The following is a 21,267-nucleotide window of genomic DNA, read 5'->3' on the forward strand; positions in this document are numbered from 1 at the left end:
AGAGGTTAAGGTGGGGTAGATATCAGTAAGAAAATAAAGGCATTTCCAAGAAGTACTAAGTACTCGTAGTTAATGAGTAGTGTGGCAGGACAGCAAACTCTCCGTTACAGCTACCTGGTTCAACTCTTCAGAGTTGAAAGACAGGAAAATGACTGTGCCTTGCTGATGTTACATGCTATATTTCAAGTATATATATATTTCCTTGAAAATAGTACAGTTTGATGTCTAAATAATTTAATTATCATTAAGACATGAGGCTTTGTAGAACTTCTCTATACAATCAATAAGCGTATGGAGCTGTAAAATCAATTGGCCTACAGAGCTTTAGGCTAAATAAGATTATTGCAATAGAAAGATAATAAGTGGAAAATACTTACCAACGTTGTAGGCTTGTAACATTCTCCTGGAAGAGATCCTCCCTCGGTGGCAGTCAGCACTTAAATGAGTCTAGGAGAGGTGGAGCCAGCTTCACCCCTTCCAGCAGCACAGGTAAATCACCTTCACCTGTCTCCCATGGCTGACTCAATGCTTGCCTCAGGTGGTCACTAAGAGGTTCAGGCCGTGATTCAGCAGTTCCTATGCACCCTCCTAACCTTTATGTTGTATACATAAATTGGAGAAGTTTAACTAGAAATGTCATAAAGATGTGCACCAGGGATCAGCAGTATGAGATTTACTTATGAGCAGGATGGCATGATGTCTTTTTTTTTTTTTTTTTAAGTTTGAAGACCCTTTTCAGAAAACTTTTATATAAAACATATATTTTTATTACGGGATAAATTGATAACATCCTCGCAATGCACTCAGAAGACTACAGTTTACCTTTGATTCTCCCTCTCACTTTTTTCTGGTCTCATTTACTTGTTGGGATATTTTCTCTAGTATTTTAAGACTATTTTTTAAACCTCAAAAAAATTTAATTTGCTTTAGGCGTTTAAGGAAGCCAACAAAATCTACTTATGTATGTTTTAAAACTAGAGAAATCCTTAAAAAATAAAATTCTGTTCAGACATCTACACTTTTCTCATGATTATTCTATCTCCTGTTTTAGTCTCTATTTCTAACTCTTAAAATGCATTCACAAACTAATCATTTTTCTTTTTCTCTTTGTGATATCACCATTTCCTACTGAAATCCTTATGTCCCAATTACACTTTTTGTGTCATGGACCAATTTTTTATCTGCTTAGCAGTAAGGCTGTTCTGCGACTGTTGCTGTAATAGAGATGTTAAGACGTTAGCACTGGGACAATAATACATCTCAACTGCAGCCATGAAATGTAATCCTTTGTAACTTTCCTTGTCCATAGAACAGCTTCCTAGTAAAGCTGTTAAGCTTTTCATACTCACAAGTTATTACTTTCTTTCTCCATTAAGGAGAAATTTCTGAGAGAGATATAGTTTACATGTCAACATCTTGGACGTCACCTTAAATAATGGCTTTTTGTTAACTATCTTGAAAACTACAAATGGCTGTGGTTATTGAGCATCCAACCCTCTCTTGTTAATTGATATTACAATCCCTTTACAATCCATCAATCAAAGAAAAGCAGCCCTGAAAGTTCTCTACCCCAAGACAGCCTGTCTTTCTAAACAAACAGTTTCAGGCTGCTGACTCAGTTATTACAATCAATTACATTGACAGTGTTTTGTATTGCAGCAATTTTATTGAAAAGTTTGAATTTTTTTCATAAATAAAAAAAGATATATCTTAAATTTCTTTTTCCACACATGAACATAAGAACTCTGAAAGCTTTTGGAAATGAAAATTAACTATACAAAAATTAGGCTATCAATGTTAAACACTTAAATTTTTCTTGCTACTAACTGAAATACATTTATATCTTTTATCAGTATAAAAATCTTCATAGCAATAGGTAATACAACATGAATATTTTCCTTAACTGCACTTATTCACATTTTGAATATATAGATGTTTCCAGCAAGAGTCATCAGTCTATGCCTTTCTCTTTCGTGCAGTTCCATTAAATTCTGAAGGTGGTATTTGCAGTGGTTGTTGTTGCTGTAGCTGCTTCTTAGCAGCAGAGGAAACCCATTCTTCTGAGCTAAAAGAACAACAAAACAAACATTACAGCACGGTAGCTTATAAACCAAGATCTTCACTTTTATATACACTTCTGCTACAACTGAATGCAAATATACAGGGCACCAACTAGTATATTACAAACCCCATTTTTATGCAAAGTTTCTTATTATCATTTTGAAAAAATTATTGATAGAATCAGGTTAAATATTAAATAACTCAAGTACATAACAACTTAAGTCCTGAATGTAGATAAAAAAGCAATGTATGTGTATGATACATAATATTGTGAAAACTCATACTGAGATTTACAGAACACAACTGAGTAAGATTTAAATCATCTGAAAAATGTAACTGAAATTCAGCAAAGAGATATAAAGAATGGAAAATTCAGTTCCACATAATTTTAAGGACATTATCTTACATGTTTCACTTTTTTTTTTTTGCATATATATGTTCATCAATCACAGAGGCAATGCAGAATTAGATACACAGGGATAACTTTGTGTTAAATACCACCATCTTATTTTGGACAGTTAGCTAGAGAAAGCTACATAAGAATGACTCTCTCATCTGTCCAGTATTTGTCACTGAACCTTAAAAGAATTTAGATACCAAGCCGTCTTGGATGCTTCTACGCATTAAGAGTTGGAAATACTGGAAATAAATGAATGCATAAAGATGCCACTCATTCACTTTATAAGGGGAAACAGAATTAAAATTAGTAAGCAAATGTTTAAAACAACCTTAAACAACAGCAGAAGCCCTAAAGAAAAAAAAACTTTGAAAGTCAGACATATGCCAACTCTATTCATTGTTAGCTGTTGTATATAAATATTAATTTATAAAAAATCTCTCAAGCAAAGAAAAAAAGGCTTCCCAAAACATTTTTTGCTTTGAACTCAGGCTATGGAAAAACAGTGACTACATTTGAAATACTTACCTATACAATTTTTTTACAGTTTCTTTTCGCATTCTTTTGGGAGGGATGGGGGTGTCAGGCATATCAAGGATTGCAGGCTGAAGTAACAATTCAGAGACTTTATCTGAGGGAGTCATACCTATTAAGAAATTGCAGGTAAGAACAAATTAAAAAAAAAAAAACAAACAACACATTTTGCTTTAATTACAGTTCCAACAGAGTATATGACTCTTTAAGTATATTTTGAAGATGATTATTTGATAATGACATAAAAAAATATTTGTAACTACTATCTCTACAGAGTTAGGGGTGTTTCTTTTTAAAGTACAGTGTTTTGGTTGTGTCTCCTTAGCAAAAGCAATTCAGCTCTTTGTTTACACAGTCATATCAAAAAGAATTTCAGTGTTCTCTACAACTGGGCAAGTTAGATGTACAGTTACATAATCTCAGTGAGATCACGGTCTGATGTTTAAAATTCACTAACTGATCACATTACATGAATATTTCACAGGGCAGCACTCATCTAGGCTACCACTACTCACATCATACTAGACAGAGTTTTTACATCCTTTAATAAAAATTAAATACCTCTAAGCCCTGAAGTAACTTTAAGAATTTTCTTTCATAGCTTGTACTTGCTAGTTTTCAAGTGTAGAATGCATCTGGATGTAGTTAACAGTTCTCCTCCTTTACCATAACAATTGGTGTTAACAAAATCTAATACAGTAACATACCCAATTTTTGTTCTATAAGCATGAGGCTTTTCTCTTGTTCGGCAAGCTCTTGTTTTTTCTTCAGCATTTCTGGAGTGTTAAGCGATCTCAAATGTAAATCAAGGTCTTTATTCACATCATCAAGTTTCACAACTGCTGCACGGTACTGCTGTAGAAGATCTAATTGAAGAATAAAATATTAAAACACAAAGCAGAAAATACGCAGTTATTTAGTGTACGATCTGTAGGAAAACATAAGATTGACAAGAAAACAAAGCACTATTTAAGGCCCCACCCAAACTGACAATGGATCAGCTGTTGTTAATATTACTGTAAAGAGATATTGGAAAAAAATCACATACAGTATTTTGTTTTTTGGTTTTTGTTTAAGCAGTTATTTAGATCAGAATAAAGTACCAGGAAACTGAACAGTTTTGTGGCAAACAGTTCTTTATACAGCCTGTTGCTTGCTTGCTCCTCACCGAACTCTCTACCTTCAATGCCACTGAGTGTGCTTGTAGTATTGTTTTGTTTTGAGTGTCACAGAGCCGAAGCTTCTGCTAATGCCTTGAATTCTAGTCCACCTTGTGGAATAAGAGAAAATTTACTGACTTTCATTTTGTCACACTTATGGGGACATTTAAATGAGGCAAGAGCAGTACAGTTAATAAGGATTTATTTTGCTGACAAAATATGTTACTCTAGTTAAAGTAAGAAGCAAATAATTTTTCTTTGTCCAAGCATTGAATAAATATGTCAAGAAAAAAGAATTCAAGCATGTTAGGCCAAGCTCATTCATTTTACTTCACTGCATGAAGAAGCTTGCTTAACTAACAAAGGTTAACTGAACACTAGATTATCTGACACAAAAAAATCAAATTTAATTCACATTTGGTAATAGAGTTTGACAGCTGAAAATGTGTTTATAAAGAAATATAAAATGTACTAAATCCAGAATATTTTAATTTGTACCTCAAATGCTTACTATGTTAATCCTAGATGCAATAGGGTTGGTCTCTTCTCACTGGTGACAGGACGAGGGGAAATGGCCTCAAGTTGCACCAGAAGAGGTTTAGGTTGGATAGCAGAAAACACTTCTTTACAGAAAGGGTTGTTAAGCACTGGAATAGGCTCCCCAGGGAGGTGGTTTAGTCAACATCCCTGGATGTGTCTAAAAGCCATTTGGATGTGGTATTCAGGGATATCATTTAGTGGAGGGTTGTTAGAGTAGTATGATTAGGTTGTGGTTGGACTTGAGGATCTTTAAGATCTTTTCCAACCTAAGCAGTTCTATGACTCTATGATCCTATTGTTTTTTTTTACTGAAAGGCCTAGGAAAGATCTTTTCAGTCTTTTTTTTTTTTTTTTAATATTCTAAATTAATGTATAGCATTTCTGGAAGAGAAAGGCTTGATATTTCTGTTTTCAAAGATGCTGGAGTTCAATGATCTCAAGCTCCTCATGCCTGCTGTTTGAATGTTTACCAATGCTTCAACTCTTCCATCAATGAAATGAATAAAGTGAGAGAATATATCATGATTTTTTTTTTTTTTAAATCAGGAAATGTAAAGGAAAATTAACAAATAGGACATTTTAAAGGCCATATTCTTAAAATAACTTTACGCTAATTTAAAGGTATCCTTTTTATGTTACATGAAAGAATATTAACCCACCTATCTGCCCAGTGAAAGCAGAGTAAAGTTTTGGCACAGGTGCTCCAAATACCATTCCTCTGAGTTTGTCCATTGGAGGAGCTTTGTTCTGAAGGCCTCCAAATTTTCCATTGCTGCGAATCCTGTCTCCTTCCCTAGTCAACAAAGTAGGGCAATGTGTAATTTTTACTACCTGCATAGGAACAAAAAGTGATATTAAAAATTAGTAACTTCACTGAAAATTAAGTTTTCAAAAATGCTGCTGTGAAGCTAAGCATCTTTCAATTACAAAGTTGCTAATTCTTTAATAACAGTATTTTATGAAATCATGTTTCTTGACTTTTGCTTTCAAGTAATGCATAAGATTCAAAGCATCTGAAATCTAAGGGATTTATTTCTTGTAATGTGTTCAATACAACTTCCACAAAGTTTGCGAAAGTGTATGGTAGGTAAAACTCTTTTTCCCAGACAGATCCAGATGATCAGTCTGCTAACACTGATTAGCATCTACATCTGACTCCCTTGTCTCTCCTCTTTGACTCTGCAGTTAAAAAAAAGGTTTTTTTTTTGATAAAAGAATCATATAGAGTATTCTCAGCTAAAAAGTGGTAGATGTGTTTTCTGATAACAATGAGATGTATACACATGATGAAAACTGAAATACTCGTAAAGTCAATCAGTTGTTTTTCACTATGACTACCACCGTATTTCTGAAATGCTCTCTGGAAACATTTAAGACATTCTTTGTTCCCAAGGTTATCAGTAAGCAAATAGCCAGTAAAAAGTGAACCACAGAACATAAGAGCTGATTTGGCCCATAGTACAGGACTTCCTCAGAGACTCTTGTCTTTAATTTGTCTACTTAAATCTTGGTAAATTGGGTCAGGAAAAGGTCTAATAAGTTTCACATGAAGTTCTTAGACATTTTAGTGTATGTGAAATTTCATGATGTGCCTCAGACATTTTATAACATACACAGGGACTAGGAAAGTGCTCACAAGAACTTGCATTTAATGCTAACAGCAAAACTACAAATGTTGGCCTGTAATAACATGCTCTCATGCTTCTTGTCAACATTCACACAATGGAATTTCTTTAATGGATATAATTTTGTCAGTGCCTATAATAAGGATTCTATTCTCTGCTGGACAACATAATACACTTATGAACAATAAGCACACTGTTATAAGTAATGCAGCACTAAACTTAGCAATTAACTACTTAACAGTTGCAATATATTAAGTATGTAGACCAGTAATATATTTATTTTTTAAAAAATATCAAGAATAACTGAAACATACCTCTTTTCTATAATGGTTTGCAGCATCCAAGTTATCTATGATGATAGTGTCACCCAAAAGCATCCCAAATACTGGAAAATTTAAAGAAAAATAGAACTGAAATTTCTCTGCAACAAAATAAGTAAGTTTTGAAAAAATAACTCTGGGGCATCACTGTTGTGGCTTTTTAGGTATGTGAAAGGGAAAAAGCATATGCATTTTTCAATTAAATTTTATTCTGAGGTGATACTAATTCTGCAACCTTCTGTACTGAGTAGAGAATTCATTAAAATTTAGTATGTTTCGCTGCCTTGTGGCATAACTATTTCCCTTTGTAGTACTCTTTTGGTATTTAATATTTACATTTATAAAGATGTATATAAAAACAATGCCAAGCTTTAGGAAATAAATAAATTGCATTTTGAGTCGTCTTTGAATGGTGTTCTTGGATTCTTCATATATTTCTTAGTATTCAATGGATTATCAAAGAAAAAAAGAAAACATTAACTGATCGATCCAACTGATCTTAAGATCATCTCCTAACAAAAGACCATTCTGTACAAATTTTAAGCTCAGTAGCCTTGCTTAAAAGATGCGTCCAACTATGTGTTCCTAAATTTCTCCAGAAAAATATCAGCTTATGTGCTAAAAGGGAACACAAAGAAGAATTTATAATTAAAGTCTCCGACAGTATCTAACATTGTGAAAATTAACTGGACCAATTTTTTATAATGTATTTTTGTTAACAACAGACAGAAACATTTTAACACTGGTAAGTTTATACGTATGATGAAAAACTTATTGAACTAACTATAGATTCTAACTTGATATAAAGATCTGAATAATTTAAGCAAAGAAATGTAGGAAAAGGTAGGTATTGCTACACTGTTAAAAAGAGCAGGGGAATGCAATTCTCTGAACTGGAATCTACATAAAAACTGAAAGATTATTCTTATTGTAAATATTTAAGCATAACAGATATAGTCACATACAGTTCAGTCAGAATCTGTATTAACCCATGCATTACATACTTTTGAGAGAAGAAAACTAACAGAAGTGGTAACTTCTGCAGTTGTTAATACAAAGCTAGTGTCACGGTGGTCAGGTTCTGTTTGGGTGTACTGGGGAACTGGATAATGTATTAAATTAGACTGTGGTCATTGCTAGTATTTTCACAGCAGCTGTCTGCAAGTACTTAATGTCACACTCCTTATACCTGCAAGCCTCATAAGGAATGTACACTGGTATTTGCAAATCATATGTCCTAGTGAAGATTACTGAATGAGTTTTCTTTTGTGCTGTTTCTCTATTTTATTTATTAGAAAAGTAAAAATATTACTACCAATTTTTAAAATATCACTCACCTGTTTGACAATGCTCTACATTATCTGGAAATGTTAACAGATCTCTGGCAAATACAGGATTCCCAACAGGTCTGAAGCAGATTTTTCCATTTCTTAAGTGAGGTAAAGGCCTGGTTAAAGAAAAGGGAGAATGAGGAAGAAAAAGAAAGAAGTGGTTTATCCTTATTTCATTATTGCTTCTAATCATCTACTCAGAAATCTAAAACTGAACTGAATGCATTTTAGCATTCCATATCATAGGATAAATTATCAATTTATCAACAATAAATTTTAGGGACTGTAATTAGAATTAGATTTCTTAAAAAGTCAGAATATGATTGGAAGCACTAGAATTATTAAACAAAAGAAAAGTTAATGCTCTAGTGCTCTTGTAAACATGCAGAGGTGAATAAAGCAAATGGAAATTTGTCTTTTCAGGAGCAACATCTTATTAAATATTTAGTTAAATATGTGAAGCTAGGTTTTCAGCTAAAATTTCAAAGGACATTCAGAGTTTTACAAAGCCAGAAATTTTACACTCTCAATCTTTAATGCAATTTTAAAATATATGAGAAAAATATTAAACAACTATGTAATACTAATGCAGAAATCTTACTGGTTTTTTTTTCCCCTACCTGTTCCAATCAGGGAGTGTCTTCTTGTAAATAGAATCAAGAGGTAACACTTGCTGCCGACCTTGCGTTTCATCAAAAATAGAACGAGCAGCTTCAGTAGTCAATGTGACTACACAGTCCATGTCACTGGCCAGATGCCAAGAGATAACTTTTGCTGCTTCATTATCCTCAATTTGTGCTAAATGTGCAATCTGTATCACAGAAGTTACAACAGTCAAAATAGAAGTCAAGACCATGTCCCCTTTTCATACCAATCACAATCCTCCTGCAACTACAATCAGACATATAACTCCTCCATTGATGGCTTTGTAAGGACAGCCAGTCATTGGATGGGATGTGAATGTTATCTTTTTCTTACTATTCCTCAAGAATTACTGAGATATTCAGCTGGCTAATTTTCCCATCACTACCACTTCCTAGAACTAACAAAATTCATCTGAAGGCTCTTTGGGAGAAAACTCACCTTCCCTAAAATATCTTGGTTGCCTTTTGGATAGTTTGGGAGGGTACAAGTCCTCCTTGGCTGTTTCATTACTCCATCTTGATCCAACACCTTTTGTTTTATAAGAGAATCCACATACTGAAGCTGAGAATTGAAAATTAGAGTTAGTGAGCACTTATCACAGGGCCAACTTGCAGAAACAGCTATTTTATTTGCTGTGAATCACATACTAATTTAAATAATTCAATAATCTGTATATGTATAGGGGCCCACATTGTATTGCAGCTATAAGCATTTTTATTACTATACTTTTTTTAAAGTTACTTTTCAGAAAGAGTTACTGGATCTTAATTATAGCCAAAACTGAAGAAAATATCAGGAATTGGTAACCATGAATGTAGAAGAAACTATTCTAGAAAGGGAATCTGCACTGGTCTGGGGAACTTAGGTTTCATTGTTGTATAATCTATTGATTTGTGCTTAACAACTGTAGCTCATTTTTATTTGATCTAAAGATGAGGAATAATTTACATAATTATTTTTTCAAAACACCAGTAGTTTGAAAATTTTCTTTAAAAACTTCCTTAAAATATAATTGGATCTTTATGGAAAATTAGTAGTGGAATACATTGTCCTGAAACTTTGAAGTCAGCTTTTGCAGCAGCATATGAAATGCTCTATTCTCTGGAAAGTGTTTTTGTTCAGTCTATTTATGCCAGAATATATCTAGTATATATTGATCAGCTTTTAAAAATCCATTATTAAAAACAGTATTACCAGCAAACCACTGCTAACCTTAGCAAAAAGGCAAAACCAAGATCAGGATACAAAAGTATATAGTGGTGAGACAGTGAGACTAGCAGAACAGTTAAAAAAAAAAAAAAAGGCAATGATCTACACATTTTCCTCATGGTTTAAATTTTCAGAGTTTTGTTAGCAGGTGTTTGTGCAATTACAAGGCATGATTCAATAATGATGCAGAGATTGTATTAAGATTTAGATTTATTTTTAAGATAGTAAGAAGTTTAGTAAGGAATAAGCCATACTGTGTTTGTCTGTGGTAATTCAATTTGATGTTTCCTCAGTTCATTCCTCAGGTGAATTTCTCTTGTTTCAGCTTCTTTAACCTGACCTGAAACCAATAAAATCAACAGATAATTAGGATACATCTGAAATCAAGGAAACACTTACTGCAGATTTTCTTACAACTGTTCAGTATTTTCAGACTTAGGCCACCCACAGTTGACAATATCTATACTTCTCAGTACCAGCATAGAATATCAGGATTTGTCAAAAAAAAAACAACCAAAAAAAACCCTTGTGCTTTGTCCATTCCATAAGTAATTTCAGTAATTTCAACAACTGCTTTCATACTGCTTTTAACAAACTTCATTAAGTATTACATTTGTTGAAGAATGTACAGATAAACAATGCATATTTAGACAAGTTTTGAATAAAGTACACAGGGTCAAATGCACAAAAGAAAAGTAACTTTATTCATACATATGCATGAATAACTTATTGAAAGAGAATGATCTATACAGTTAATTCCCTAAAATTTCCTGCTAATGCAAAGCACTTCCGGCTCCCCTCTCATTAATCTCAGGACTTCAATGCTGATTTTAATCCTTATAAGAAAAAAAAATAGTGCCAGGAAATTTATTTATATACTTGATTGCACTTACATCTCATTTCATTTACAAGCTGATTAGTAGTATCAAACCAATTTCTATAAACGCCTATGGACTGAGATAACTGGTCTCTCTCCCTTGTAAGTGTTGCCATCTGTTGCTGTTTCTTGAAATCTACATGAAAAAATACATAGATATTAATTAGAAGAAATTACAGTAACACAGTGAATTTAAATATCAGCAAAAATCTATTAGGTTGTTACACAGTTTTCAAGTAGTATTAGGGAATCAAATAGTCTGTTCTAGGGACAAACAAGCATGTTAGAGCAACTGAAACATACCATTATAAAACATAAATGACAGACGGTATGGTTCCAAAGGTTTTTTCAAAGCTGGCAGATCTGGCTCAAATACAAGAATATATTCAGTACTATCTCTTCCAGGACTGTTTTCAGCCAGCACTAGATTCTAATTCAAAAACAAACAAAGAAACGTAAGTTGAGGGTAACATACAAAATAAAATAAACAATGTTCAAATAATAAAATTTATAAAATTTCCTAACACATAACTTATATTCGATTACAGATTTCAATATTGGCTTGGAAATAGCTTTCATTTCCTATCCATTCAATTTTGTAAAAAAAATAAGTAAAATATGAAGATTTAGCAGTAAGTATTTTATTATTTAAGAATTGAGGCTGTTTTAACTGCTTAAGGAGTCTTATTATTTTTAGTTATATATTTTATTGCAGAGATAAATGGTCAGAAAAAATATTTTCTCCATCATCCCATAGGCAAGATTTCCTCAGATGTACTTCATACAGCATTGTGAACAAATGTAAACATAAAATTGCAAACAAACCAAATGCATAAACACAGGGAAGGAAAAACCATCTATTCCCAGTGCTGAATTAAACTTACTGCTGTTAGCATGGAATTAGACAGCATATCCAAAATGAATGAAAAGTATATATCTAAACACTGACAAGAACACCCAATTTCTCAGAAATTTCTTAAATATATTAAAACAAACAAACAAATAAACCAAAACCCCTCTCCTTTCTTTGCAAACACAGGATATATTATTAAACCATAAAGAATGGTAATTAGAAGTAAACTTAATGTAAGTAATATCTAAGTGTGCTGTTACTTTGGGAAAGGTATCATGCATAAAATGAATAATGTTTATAATAAAACTCATGTTTCCACCTTTAATATATAGAAATTGCTACTCAACTGCCCAAATCGAGAGAGAGGTGGTTGCAGCCTAAAAGAAGAGACACATATAAAACCTTCAAAGATAGTCTTCATGACTTTCAAAAAATATTGCAGCTACGTATTTAATCAGTATAAGTATGCAGCAGAAATACCTTTTCCTTTGAATATTTATGCTAATAAATATCTAAACATTTTCCTTCATTAAACAAATTCAGCATTCCTGAACCTCAATACAGAGGTAAACATGTCAAGATTATCACCTGCATTATGTTGAGGTTAGTTATACATGATTATTGTTCTTAATAACTTCAAGGTACTTCAAAAAACACATTTTTTTCCCATCCCCCTCCAATTACTAACCATATAAAAAGTATGTTAAAACATAACCAACAAATCCTTTCTGTGTGAGTTCTGTGAGTTGCCTAAAGTCAGAGAACTCCTGCAAAGAACACAACCATAAACTGCCTGAAGAAGGAATTCACTGAAATGGAATTACTGCCAATGGGAGAGTGAGGAAACTTCTATCAAAAGCATTAGGATTTTACCAGATCACAGTAAAGAGGCAGCAGAAAAACACCAAACAAAAACCAAACCAGCCCAGCAAAACACAAGTAGGAAGAAAAAACATCTGCTTACAAAAAAAAAAGCCAACTAATAAATGAACAAAAAAACCCAACTCTCCTGCCTCTTCTGCCCCCTCAGGTTACACAGGTTGTTAGATTAGACACTGAAGCGAGACTGGAGTAATAATGTCACAATGACTCCATAGAGGTTCCTAGTATAGGAAGAAATTCCTGATTCCTACATCAGTGAGGAGTCTGAAAAATTATTCTGTAATTTTATCTGACTAGGCAGAGTCCAGTCTCTGAGGCTGTTATTCACCTCAACAATATGAAGTTATATATATATTAAAAAAAAGTTTAAATTTCTACCACAGGTAGATGCAAGATTAGTGGAGAAAAATGCTATTTTATTAGACTACTGGTTACAGTAAACCTATTACTTTTGCAATTTTTCCCATCCCACTTGCAGCAGAAAAATGCATTCACAAAACTTCCATCTCTGAAACATGCACAGGAATCCTCACAGATACATACAATAATAGAACTGCTTTGAGTTTAATTGGATATCTTATTCAGATCATAGCAAAGAAAGTAACTGGAACGTGGCTCAGAATGTGGAAGATTCTGTCAGAGAAACAAAAGATCCCTAAGGAAGCATGGACTGGGAAATTTATTACTCTTGAAAGATGCTTGGGGAACAAGAGAAACTCAAGAGTGCACAGTTAGTACAGTGATTTTATCTGACTGCCTACATTCAGTCTACATTTGTTATGTTTGTCACAGATCAGAATAGACCAGAGCTTGACAGATTGTTCAGCAAAAAGCACTTGCTCACATTAACTGTATTTTTCTGTCCTTAATTATTATTGACAGACAAGTGATTACGCTATGCCATTAAGTTTCATCTATATAGTTCCATGAAAGTAGTCGATGTGCTGGGTACAACACAGAAGACTTTTGTATGTAGGATTTGTACATTTTAGTGATTCTTCTGCCGTTTTACTGTGTTGATTTCCAAGATAGATTTTCTAATTGTTGCTAAGGAGAATCTATTTCCAGCTGGTGCACTGGGAAGCTGCACCCAGTGAACAAGTTAGAAAAGGTAGCTGAGAAAATTTCTTTTAAAAGTTTGTTTTCCCTTCAGCACACCCTCTGCTTGAGGATTTCCATAGACAACAGGCTGGTAAAACGTGTACCAGAGGAACTAAATGAAGCAAAGATATGTTTTTCCTCTAAAATACTTCTGTGATACTTCAGTAACTTGATAAATAAACAAATAAATAAATCTATTTTAGCATGGGAATGGTCCTCTTGACTAAAATTCTCTGTAGGCTGTTAGGAGAGACACTGAATATTCTACATAGAATGAAGTGGCTCTATCCCAAGTTGTTTTTTCCGCTAAGCTTTGAACAGTTTCTGATTTTGTGCTTGTGTGTTTTAAACTTCACCTTTTATAATACACTTTATAGTAACTGTTACAAATGGAATTCATATGTTTTAAAAGTTCAATCTATATTTGCTGAAAAAAGTGACTGAGATAGTATGACTACAACACTCGGTATTTTCAGAGGCATGTAAGAGCTCTTCAGCAAAAAGTATGCAACAAAACAGACATTCATACTGAACTATGGCAAAGCATTTTTAACAGTCAAGATGACTAATTACTAAAACAATATGTAAAGGAAAGTGATAATTTTTTTTCTTTAATTCTTCAAATAAGAACAGAATACCTTTCTGTAAAGCATATATAAGCTCAGTTTGCTTGATAAAACGTAAAGAGAGTAAGATAAAATTGAATTAAGTATATGTGAGGAAGTTAGACTAAATGACTGTAAGATATTAAAGCCAGAGAGTATTCCAAATAATAATGTGAAACACAACTAATATTAAAAATTTAACTCCAAATTAGTGAAGTGTTATTTACATATGAAATTTAAATGAGAAGAATTGTCTGGATCATCCTGAAAATCCTAATCTCTAATCAAGTTCTTGAATATAAGCTTCCCTTGATTTGCAAGAAGCATCAGTTTTAAGAATGACTTTCCTCCACACTTTCTGAAAATCAGCAACCAAATAGAGAAGAAATAATTTATCTTCATATCAAGAAGGCAGCCTACAATAAATGCTAACCCTCCACAGACCATGGCTAAGCAAAAGATCAGCTTTGAAATGGTAGGAAAATAGGCTTCAACAGACTTACAGTTCATGGAACTGTGCACTTCAGTCACACTTACAATTTCAGCTGATCCTCTGTCAAATGGGAACTCAATTGAACTGATCTTCCCCTGAAACTGTGGGATCTCTGTATCATCTTCATTGGGGCTCTTAATTTTTGCTATTACTCTTCCAATTAAGTCAGCTCCAGTGTGATTGTTGTATTCATCCTGTAAGTAAAAAGACAGAGAAGTTAGCTTGGAGGATGAACAAGAACCAAATTCACTTATTTAATTCATTTATATGAATCATGAATTATATGAATTCATTTATAAAATCACAGAAAAATCTAAGTTGGAAAAGACCTGTAACAAAATCATCAAAGTCCAACTATCAACCTGACCTACCAAGCCCTGATGCTAAACCACGTTCCTTAGTGCCATGTCCACACCTCTCTCAAATACCTGCAGGGATGGGGACTCCACCACCTCCCTGAGCAGCTTGCTTCAATGCTTAACTACCCTCTCAGTGCAGAAATTCTCTCTAGTGTCCAATCCAAACACCCCCGGTGCAAACTGACATTGTTTCCTTATGTCCTAAGAAAACTATAACCTTCTCATTGCAATCTCCTTTCAGATAGCTGTAGAGTGATCATGTTTCCCTTCAGCATCATTTTCTTCAGACTAAACAGCCTAAATTGCCTCAGATGCTCCTCATATGTATTTTTTTCTAGTCCCCTTACCAGCTTCACTGTTCTTCTCTGCACACAGATCTAAGGCATGGTCTCACCTGTGCCACCTATAAGGGGACAATCAGTTCCCAAGTTCTGCTGGCCACATTATTTCCAGTGCAGACGAGAGATAAAACAATCTCTGCTATACTGTATTTTCAGCAGATATCTCAGAAGCTGAAGTTTCCCATGCGAAAAAAGTCTAGCAATCGTATGACCTCTCCTAATTGCCTGGAGAGTAATTCATCTACCTTTTTGTCCTGGTTGAGTAGTATTATTGATATCCACCATAACAACAGCTTTATTGGCCTTTCCCCTGACATCTACCCATCTCTCCTGTAGCGGCTGTAACCATCTAACACAGTACTCCAGGCAAGCAAGCTGTCCCATCATATCTTGCTGAGAGCAATGATATCATAGCACAGAGACTTAACTAAAACTTCCAATTTCCCTATGAATTGGGTGTACATAGGTTCTGACAGCGGAGGGGCTGTGGGGTGGCCTCTGTGAGGAGGTGCCAGGGTTACCCCATGGAAGATACAGCTGGTTCTGGCTGGCTCCAAAAGCCTACTGCAGGACAGAGATCCTTCTGAAGAGCTGCTCCAGGTGCTAGAGTAGAAATTCCCCTGAAGCCCCTTGTGATACCACAATGGGGGAAGTGCAGTCCACTGGAATGCAGCCTGTGGAGATGATCATGGTGGTGCAGGCATCCACACTGCTGACATTTTAGGACCCTAAGAAAGAGCAGACATCTAGGCCCTAAAAGAAGCATGGCCTGTGGAGAGCTTACAAAGGAACAGATTCTTCCTGAAAGACTGCAGCCTATGCAGAGGACCCATGATGGAAAAGGGCAACAGAGGGAGGAGAAAGGAATGGCAGAGAGGAGCTATTATGGACTGACTGTAAACCTCATTCCTTATCCTCCCTGCTCCTATGGGAAGGGAGACGGAATAGGCAGGAGTGAAACTGAGCAAAGGGTAGATGATAGTGTGTTTTAGGGTTATATTGCCTTTGTTTCTCACTACACAAATTTGTTCTAACTTGCAATAAATTAAGTTAATTTTCTTCAGGCTATGCTCATGGTGGTAACTGGTAAGCAATTTCCCTATATCCCTGTGAATGTTTGAAGTTCAGGAAATCTGATGTTTTGTTAAGGAAGATGCCATAAGAAACTGACTTCTGGAACAAAAACGATATATACAGCAGAAGTTTCTCTCTGTGTTTTCCCACTAGAATCTGGAAACACATTTTCTTGTAGCAACAACAAATGGATTTTAATTGAGATATCTGAAAGCAAGGACTGCACGTTTATGTTTTGGTTATCTGTATGTAAAGAAAAACAAGCTGCACCTGTCACATACTACAAATCACAGACTTACATCTTTTTTGTCAAGCTAACCTGCTAAGTTGTGTAACAAGGCCAAGAGAATTCTGATGTCAGAGAGCAGCAACACATCTACAATGTAACAGTAAGTAACACAAGCTTATTGCTGCAGCCTTGCCTACCACAGTCACTGGATGGCATCAGAAGTCATTTAGCTGTACGCGCAGGAGAGCACAGAAAAGAGGAATCCGAGACTTGCTCTTCTACAGCATTTTTGAATTTGCAGGTTATCGAGAAGGCTCAGTATAACTGAAATTTCTTCTCCAAAAACTTTCACTAACACCAAATCTATAAAAAGTTTTAATGAAATATGTATAATCAGATAATACTGTCATCCTTTACCCTATAAACTGAAAGGATGTCCCCACATGGGGAAATCTTGATTGATCAGTCAGTATGTTTATTTTTATATCTGATTCACACAGCTAATACTTGACTGGCTGACAGCCTCTCCATTCAAATCTGGTTGGACAGCTAAGCTTCCTGAAAGTCAAGAAGAACTGCTTTGTTGTCTCTGTGTGCATACACACACACACACACCTCTCATTCCATGGGTCCAAATACAGGCTGGGGCTTTTATTCCTAAGAGAAACAGAATATTCTGCAAAAATGAAAACAGGTAATGTGTTGGACCACACCAAAAGCCTTATGGAAGTCCAGGCAGATGACATCAGTTGCTTTTCTGATGTCCACTGATATAGTTCTTCCAACACAGAAGGCCACCAGATTGGTCAGGTGTAATTTGCTCTTTGTGAAGCCATGCTAGCTGTCTCAAATAATCTCCCTGGCTGCTGTATGTCTTAACACAGCTTCGGGGAGGATCTGTTCTAAGATTTTCACAGGCACAGAGGTGAGGCTAACTGGTTTCCAGGGTCTTTCTTTCTACTCTTTGGAAACATCACTCCCATGTTTTACTTTTCTCAGCCACTTAGGGACTTCACCCAACTACCGTGCTTTTCAAACATGACTGACAGTGGTTTGGCAACTACATCAGCCAGCTCCCTCAGGAATGCTTCTCATAGGGTCCCTCAGACTTAAGTATATACAAGGTTGATCCAAAGGTCTTGAATCCAATACTCATTCACAGTGGAATCTGCTGTCTCAGTCCCTGCCTTGAGGTTAAGGGACTAAAGAGACTTGAGAGGAGTGAGAGTGACTGCCAGTGAAGACTGAGGCAACAAACAAACAAGAAACCAAAAAAGCTTTCTCCATGTCTGTTGTCATCAGTTTAAGAATCTTTTAATATACATCAGTTTAAATCTTTGAAGGCTTTTTTTTTTAGGTTTGTTTTCAATTATTATAACATGTAGATGTAGCATTTAGGGACATGGTTTAATAGGCATGGTGGTGATGGGTTGGTGGTTGAACGAGGTGATCTAAAGAGATCTTTTCCAACACCAGTGATTCTATGGTTTAAAATTAAATACACATTTAATGGATTTAGCCATACCTATTAGTACGTTAAAACAGAAGACAGTAGCAATGCTTTACATTAAAAATCAACTCATTTTTAGCTGTCGTATTTCCCTACTAATGATTTTGCATAAAAATATAGTTACCATTATGTGGAGGCATAAATCCTTGACCAGGGTACGGCTAGCGACTGTTCGCACATTGGAAACTGCTGGAGTAGCTGGTAAAGAATCAGGTAACAAGCGGACTGGGTCATTAGGTACAACTTCAACTATAATCTATCAGAAAAGAAAGAGGAATAAAACAAAACAAAACAAAATGAAGTCTGATAGAATTCATGGCAATTCACCTACATGCAGCAGTTGCTCAAAAAATACTGAAACAAATGCATGTGAAATTTAGTGACAGTCTTGAAGTATATTTAGGATGATCATAAAGCAGTTGTACTAGGTTACAAATTATCAAGTTCTGTTACTCTCACGAATTTCTGCTTAGTTACAGAAATATAATTTTTTTGCACAGTATCACAGTATTTGATGGTTCTCTATTACATGTTCTTGGCTACATGTAATTAATTATATTTTCAAACCTGGTCACTGCTGAGCATGTTTGTCTTATCCATTGCAAAAGTAAACTGGATACTGTACGTGCCCACTCTCTCTGGAATCACTTTATCCCTAAAGTAATAAAAAAAAAAAAAAGCACAAACAAGTTGAAGTGACAAGTTAACAAGTATGCAAGCAATTCAAATTTTGAGTAGTCTTCCTACCAGGGCAGAATTTTCTCAATATATGTAATATACATATTATATATGTAATATGTTAATAAGTAATACACCTCCATAATAACTTTCAACAAGAAGGCCACGAAAATTTCTCAAGAACTCTTCTAGAATAAATTTTTTGGAAAACTGAATGAGGAAAATTGCCCCTATGAGTTTGCCTCAATCATTTGACAGGATGTTTGTTGTGGCCCCATTATTCAGAAGTCTATTCTGTTTTCACAATGAATCCAATGAGTTCTCATAAAGCTACTGAAATGGAATGGAAAGATATTTAGATCTTCTACCACAACAAGTTCTCTCAAAATTCAATCATTTGGCTTCAGTTTACACAATATCTGAGTAGATGATTCCTTTTGCTACACAGATATTATACAAAGTTGGGTCATCACCAAAGGGCAAGGTGGAGCATATTGAGAGAGAATCCCTAACATCAAAATATGAAGGAAAGACAGATGCTTGCATTTCTGTGGATAGAAACACAACTTCACCTACCAAGGAAGGCCACAGGTAGTAACCTGGATGACTGCTGCAGAACACAATGGACAGCAGTGACTTATAAATACTTATAAACCTTTGAGGAGATGCAAACAGCTCCTAAGCAAGATTCAGACAATGTTCTGAGATTATGATTTGTGACAATCTTGAATTGGCTCAGAATTGGTTTCTTATTTTCAAGATATATTTTATCTGTTTTGTCAGTAACAGCAAGCAATTTGTTTCCTCTGAATTTTTTTCGAAAAAGAATAAGGTTCAAGATTCCCAGAAATGGTTAATCTACAATAAATAAATAATCTCAAAGTTTTAATCTGTCTGCAGATTAGGGCATGGTTTTTTTTTGTACATCATAAAGAGCAAAAACAGTTCTACTTTCTTTTCTACATTTTATCCAGGTTTAAGTCTTAAAGTAGCATCTGCCTTGTCAGGACGCATTAACTGCATTACTGAGTTGTAAATAATCTGCTACAGATCTTGGTGTGGCTGAACAACATCTAACCAGACACAGGCTTTAGAAAAAGTAGAAACTGCAATATTGTTATAAAAACTATTAGATTGCACTGGTGCATCCACATCACTAATCTAGCATTAAGTAGATGATAACCATCAGTGACTATGCCAAGGACACACAAACAAGAGAGAAACCAGGTGATAGACAGTGATGTCATTAAAGACACTAGCAGCAGTGAGTAACATATACTTTCCTAGAAGTAGTGCTTAATGATTAGTCTCTATCAACTGTTAGTTCTCTCAAATCTTTCAGAAAGTTAGGGAGTTTTACTTTTAGACATTTGTAGTCTACTGGGAAATAACAGAGTGATGTCAAGATTTTTCTAATTCCAAATTCAACTCTGTGCAAGTTAATTTCTATCATATTCATCTTTTATGTGCTTCCCTTGTGAGAAGCACTATGTAGGTGAATGTGATGCGTAATTATTTTCCTGAAGATACACAGAAAAAGACAACGTGTCTCAATAATGTTTTAGTGGTTCCTTATGTTTTAGCTACATCCATTATCAAGTGTTTCTCAGAATAAACAATGTCATAGAAACGCATCTTATACTTGGTGGAAATCTGCACTGATCCTCAGTTTCTGGAGAAGTTCATTTTGTAACTCTCTACTAGCCACAGAGAAAGCTCTGCTCTCTTAAAAGCAATACCTTACCCTTGTTCTGGAGTCTTCTTTTGCTACAGCTATCAAACATAGCCTTAGAAGGCTGTGGAATCTTGAATGCCTTTGCCTTAAAGACTGAGATCCTAGTAATAATACCAAATGCCATGCCTAAATAGCTACAACTCCTATTGAGATATACTGCAGTTTTTTTGTATTAGTTCTAAAATCTTATATGGAAGTCTTCATATAAAAATAAATAACACTGGTGAACACCATCTGAGAAGCTAAAAGACTGAATAAATGAAGGCTATATCAATTGCTTTCCCAAACAGTAGATTATTGGCTGAATATAACAAAGGAAATAACAGATGATGGTAAATTTACATTGTGTATCATGCTGAGCCAGAACTTTGGATCTGAGCTTTGTCTAACCTGCTTTCCAGGACAACAAAGTTTCTGGCTTCTTTTATGGAAGAACCAAGATTAGCTGTGGAACACTGGTATCTACTGCATACAGGCGATCCTAAAGACTACATTCTAAAAACAGAAGGGAAGTCTAAAATCTGGATACAATAGCTTGAAGCAGCAACCAAAACTACAACTATTCAACTTATCCCATCCCATAGCATGCCTGCCAGACACAGATGTATAAGGAATGTGGCAACCAGATGCCAGCATATCATGAACTCTAGTTCCACTGCCTGTCACTTAAGACACTATGTCTGGCTGACTCGTGGTTCAAGACTAACA

General features: G+C 34.8%; 1 protein-coding gene across 2 annotated transcripts in view; it reads right to left on the minus strand.

Annotated features, from left to right (window-relative positions):
• Nucleotides 1–21,267, minus strand: part of SMCHD1 (structural maintenance of chromosomes flexible hinge domain containing 1) — a 78,769-nt gene that overhangs the window by 1,990 nt on the left and 55,512 nt on the right. Inside the window, exons 35-48 of one of the 2 annotated variants that reach the window (XR_016465118.1) lie at nt 18,714–18,801; nt 18,271–18,402; nt 14,678–14,827; nt 11,003–11,129; nt 10,716–10,835; nt 10,077–10,162; nt 9,052–9,174; nt 8,589–8,779; nt 7,975–8,084; nt 6,632–6,702; nt 5,352–5,523; nt 3,700–3,858; nt 2,987–3,104; nt 378–2,065 (exon numbers count right to left, since the gene is read on the minus strand). Coding sequence is in view for 1 of the 2 variants with exons in the window: in XM_031588914.2 (XP_031444774.2) it covers nt 1,957–2,065; nt 2,987–3,104; nt 3,700–3,858; nt 5,352–5,523; nt 6,632–6,702; nt 7,975–8,084; nt 8,589–8,779; nt 9,052–9,174; nt 10,077–10,162; nt 10,716–10,835; nt 11,003–11,129; nt 14,678–14,827; nt 18,271–18,402; nt 18,714–18,801 (1,756 nt within the window). In the remaining variant the exon portion in view is untranslated. Of the gene's footprint in view, nt 1–255; nt 2,066–2,986; nt 3,105–3,699; nt 3,859–5,351; nt 5,524–6,631; nt 6,703–7,974; nt 8,085–8,588; nt 8,780–9,051; nt 9,175–10,076; nt 10,163–10,715; nt 10,836–11,002; nt 11,130–14,677; nt 14,828–18,270; nt 18,403–18,713; nt 18,802–21,267 lie in introns of those variants that run through there. The other variant, XM_031588914.2, reaches the window with a different exon arrangement.

Source organism: Phasianus colchicus, chromosome 3 (genome assembly GCF_987193195.1).
Source record: "Phasianus colchicus chromosome 3, bPhaCol1.hap1.1, whole genome shotgun sequence".
Classification (NCBI taxonomy): Eukaryota; Metazoa; Chordata; class Aves; order Galliformes; family Phasianidae; genus Phasianus; species Phasianus colchicus.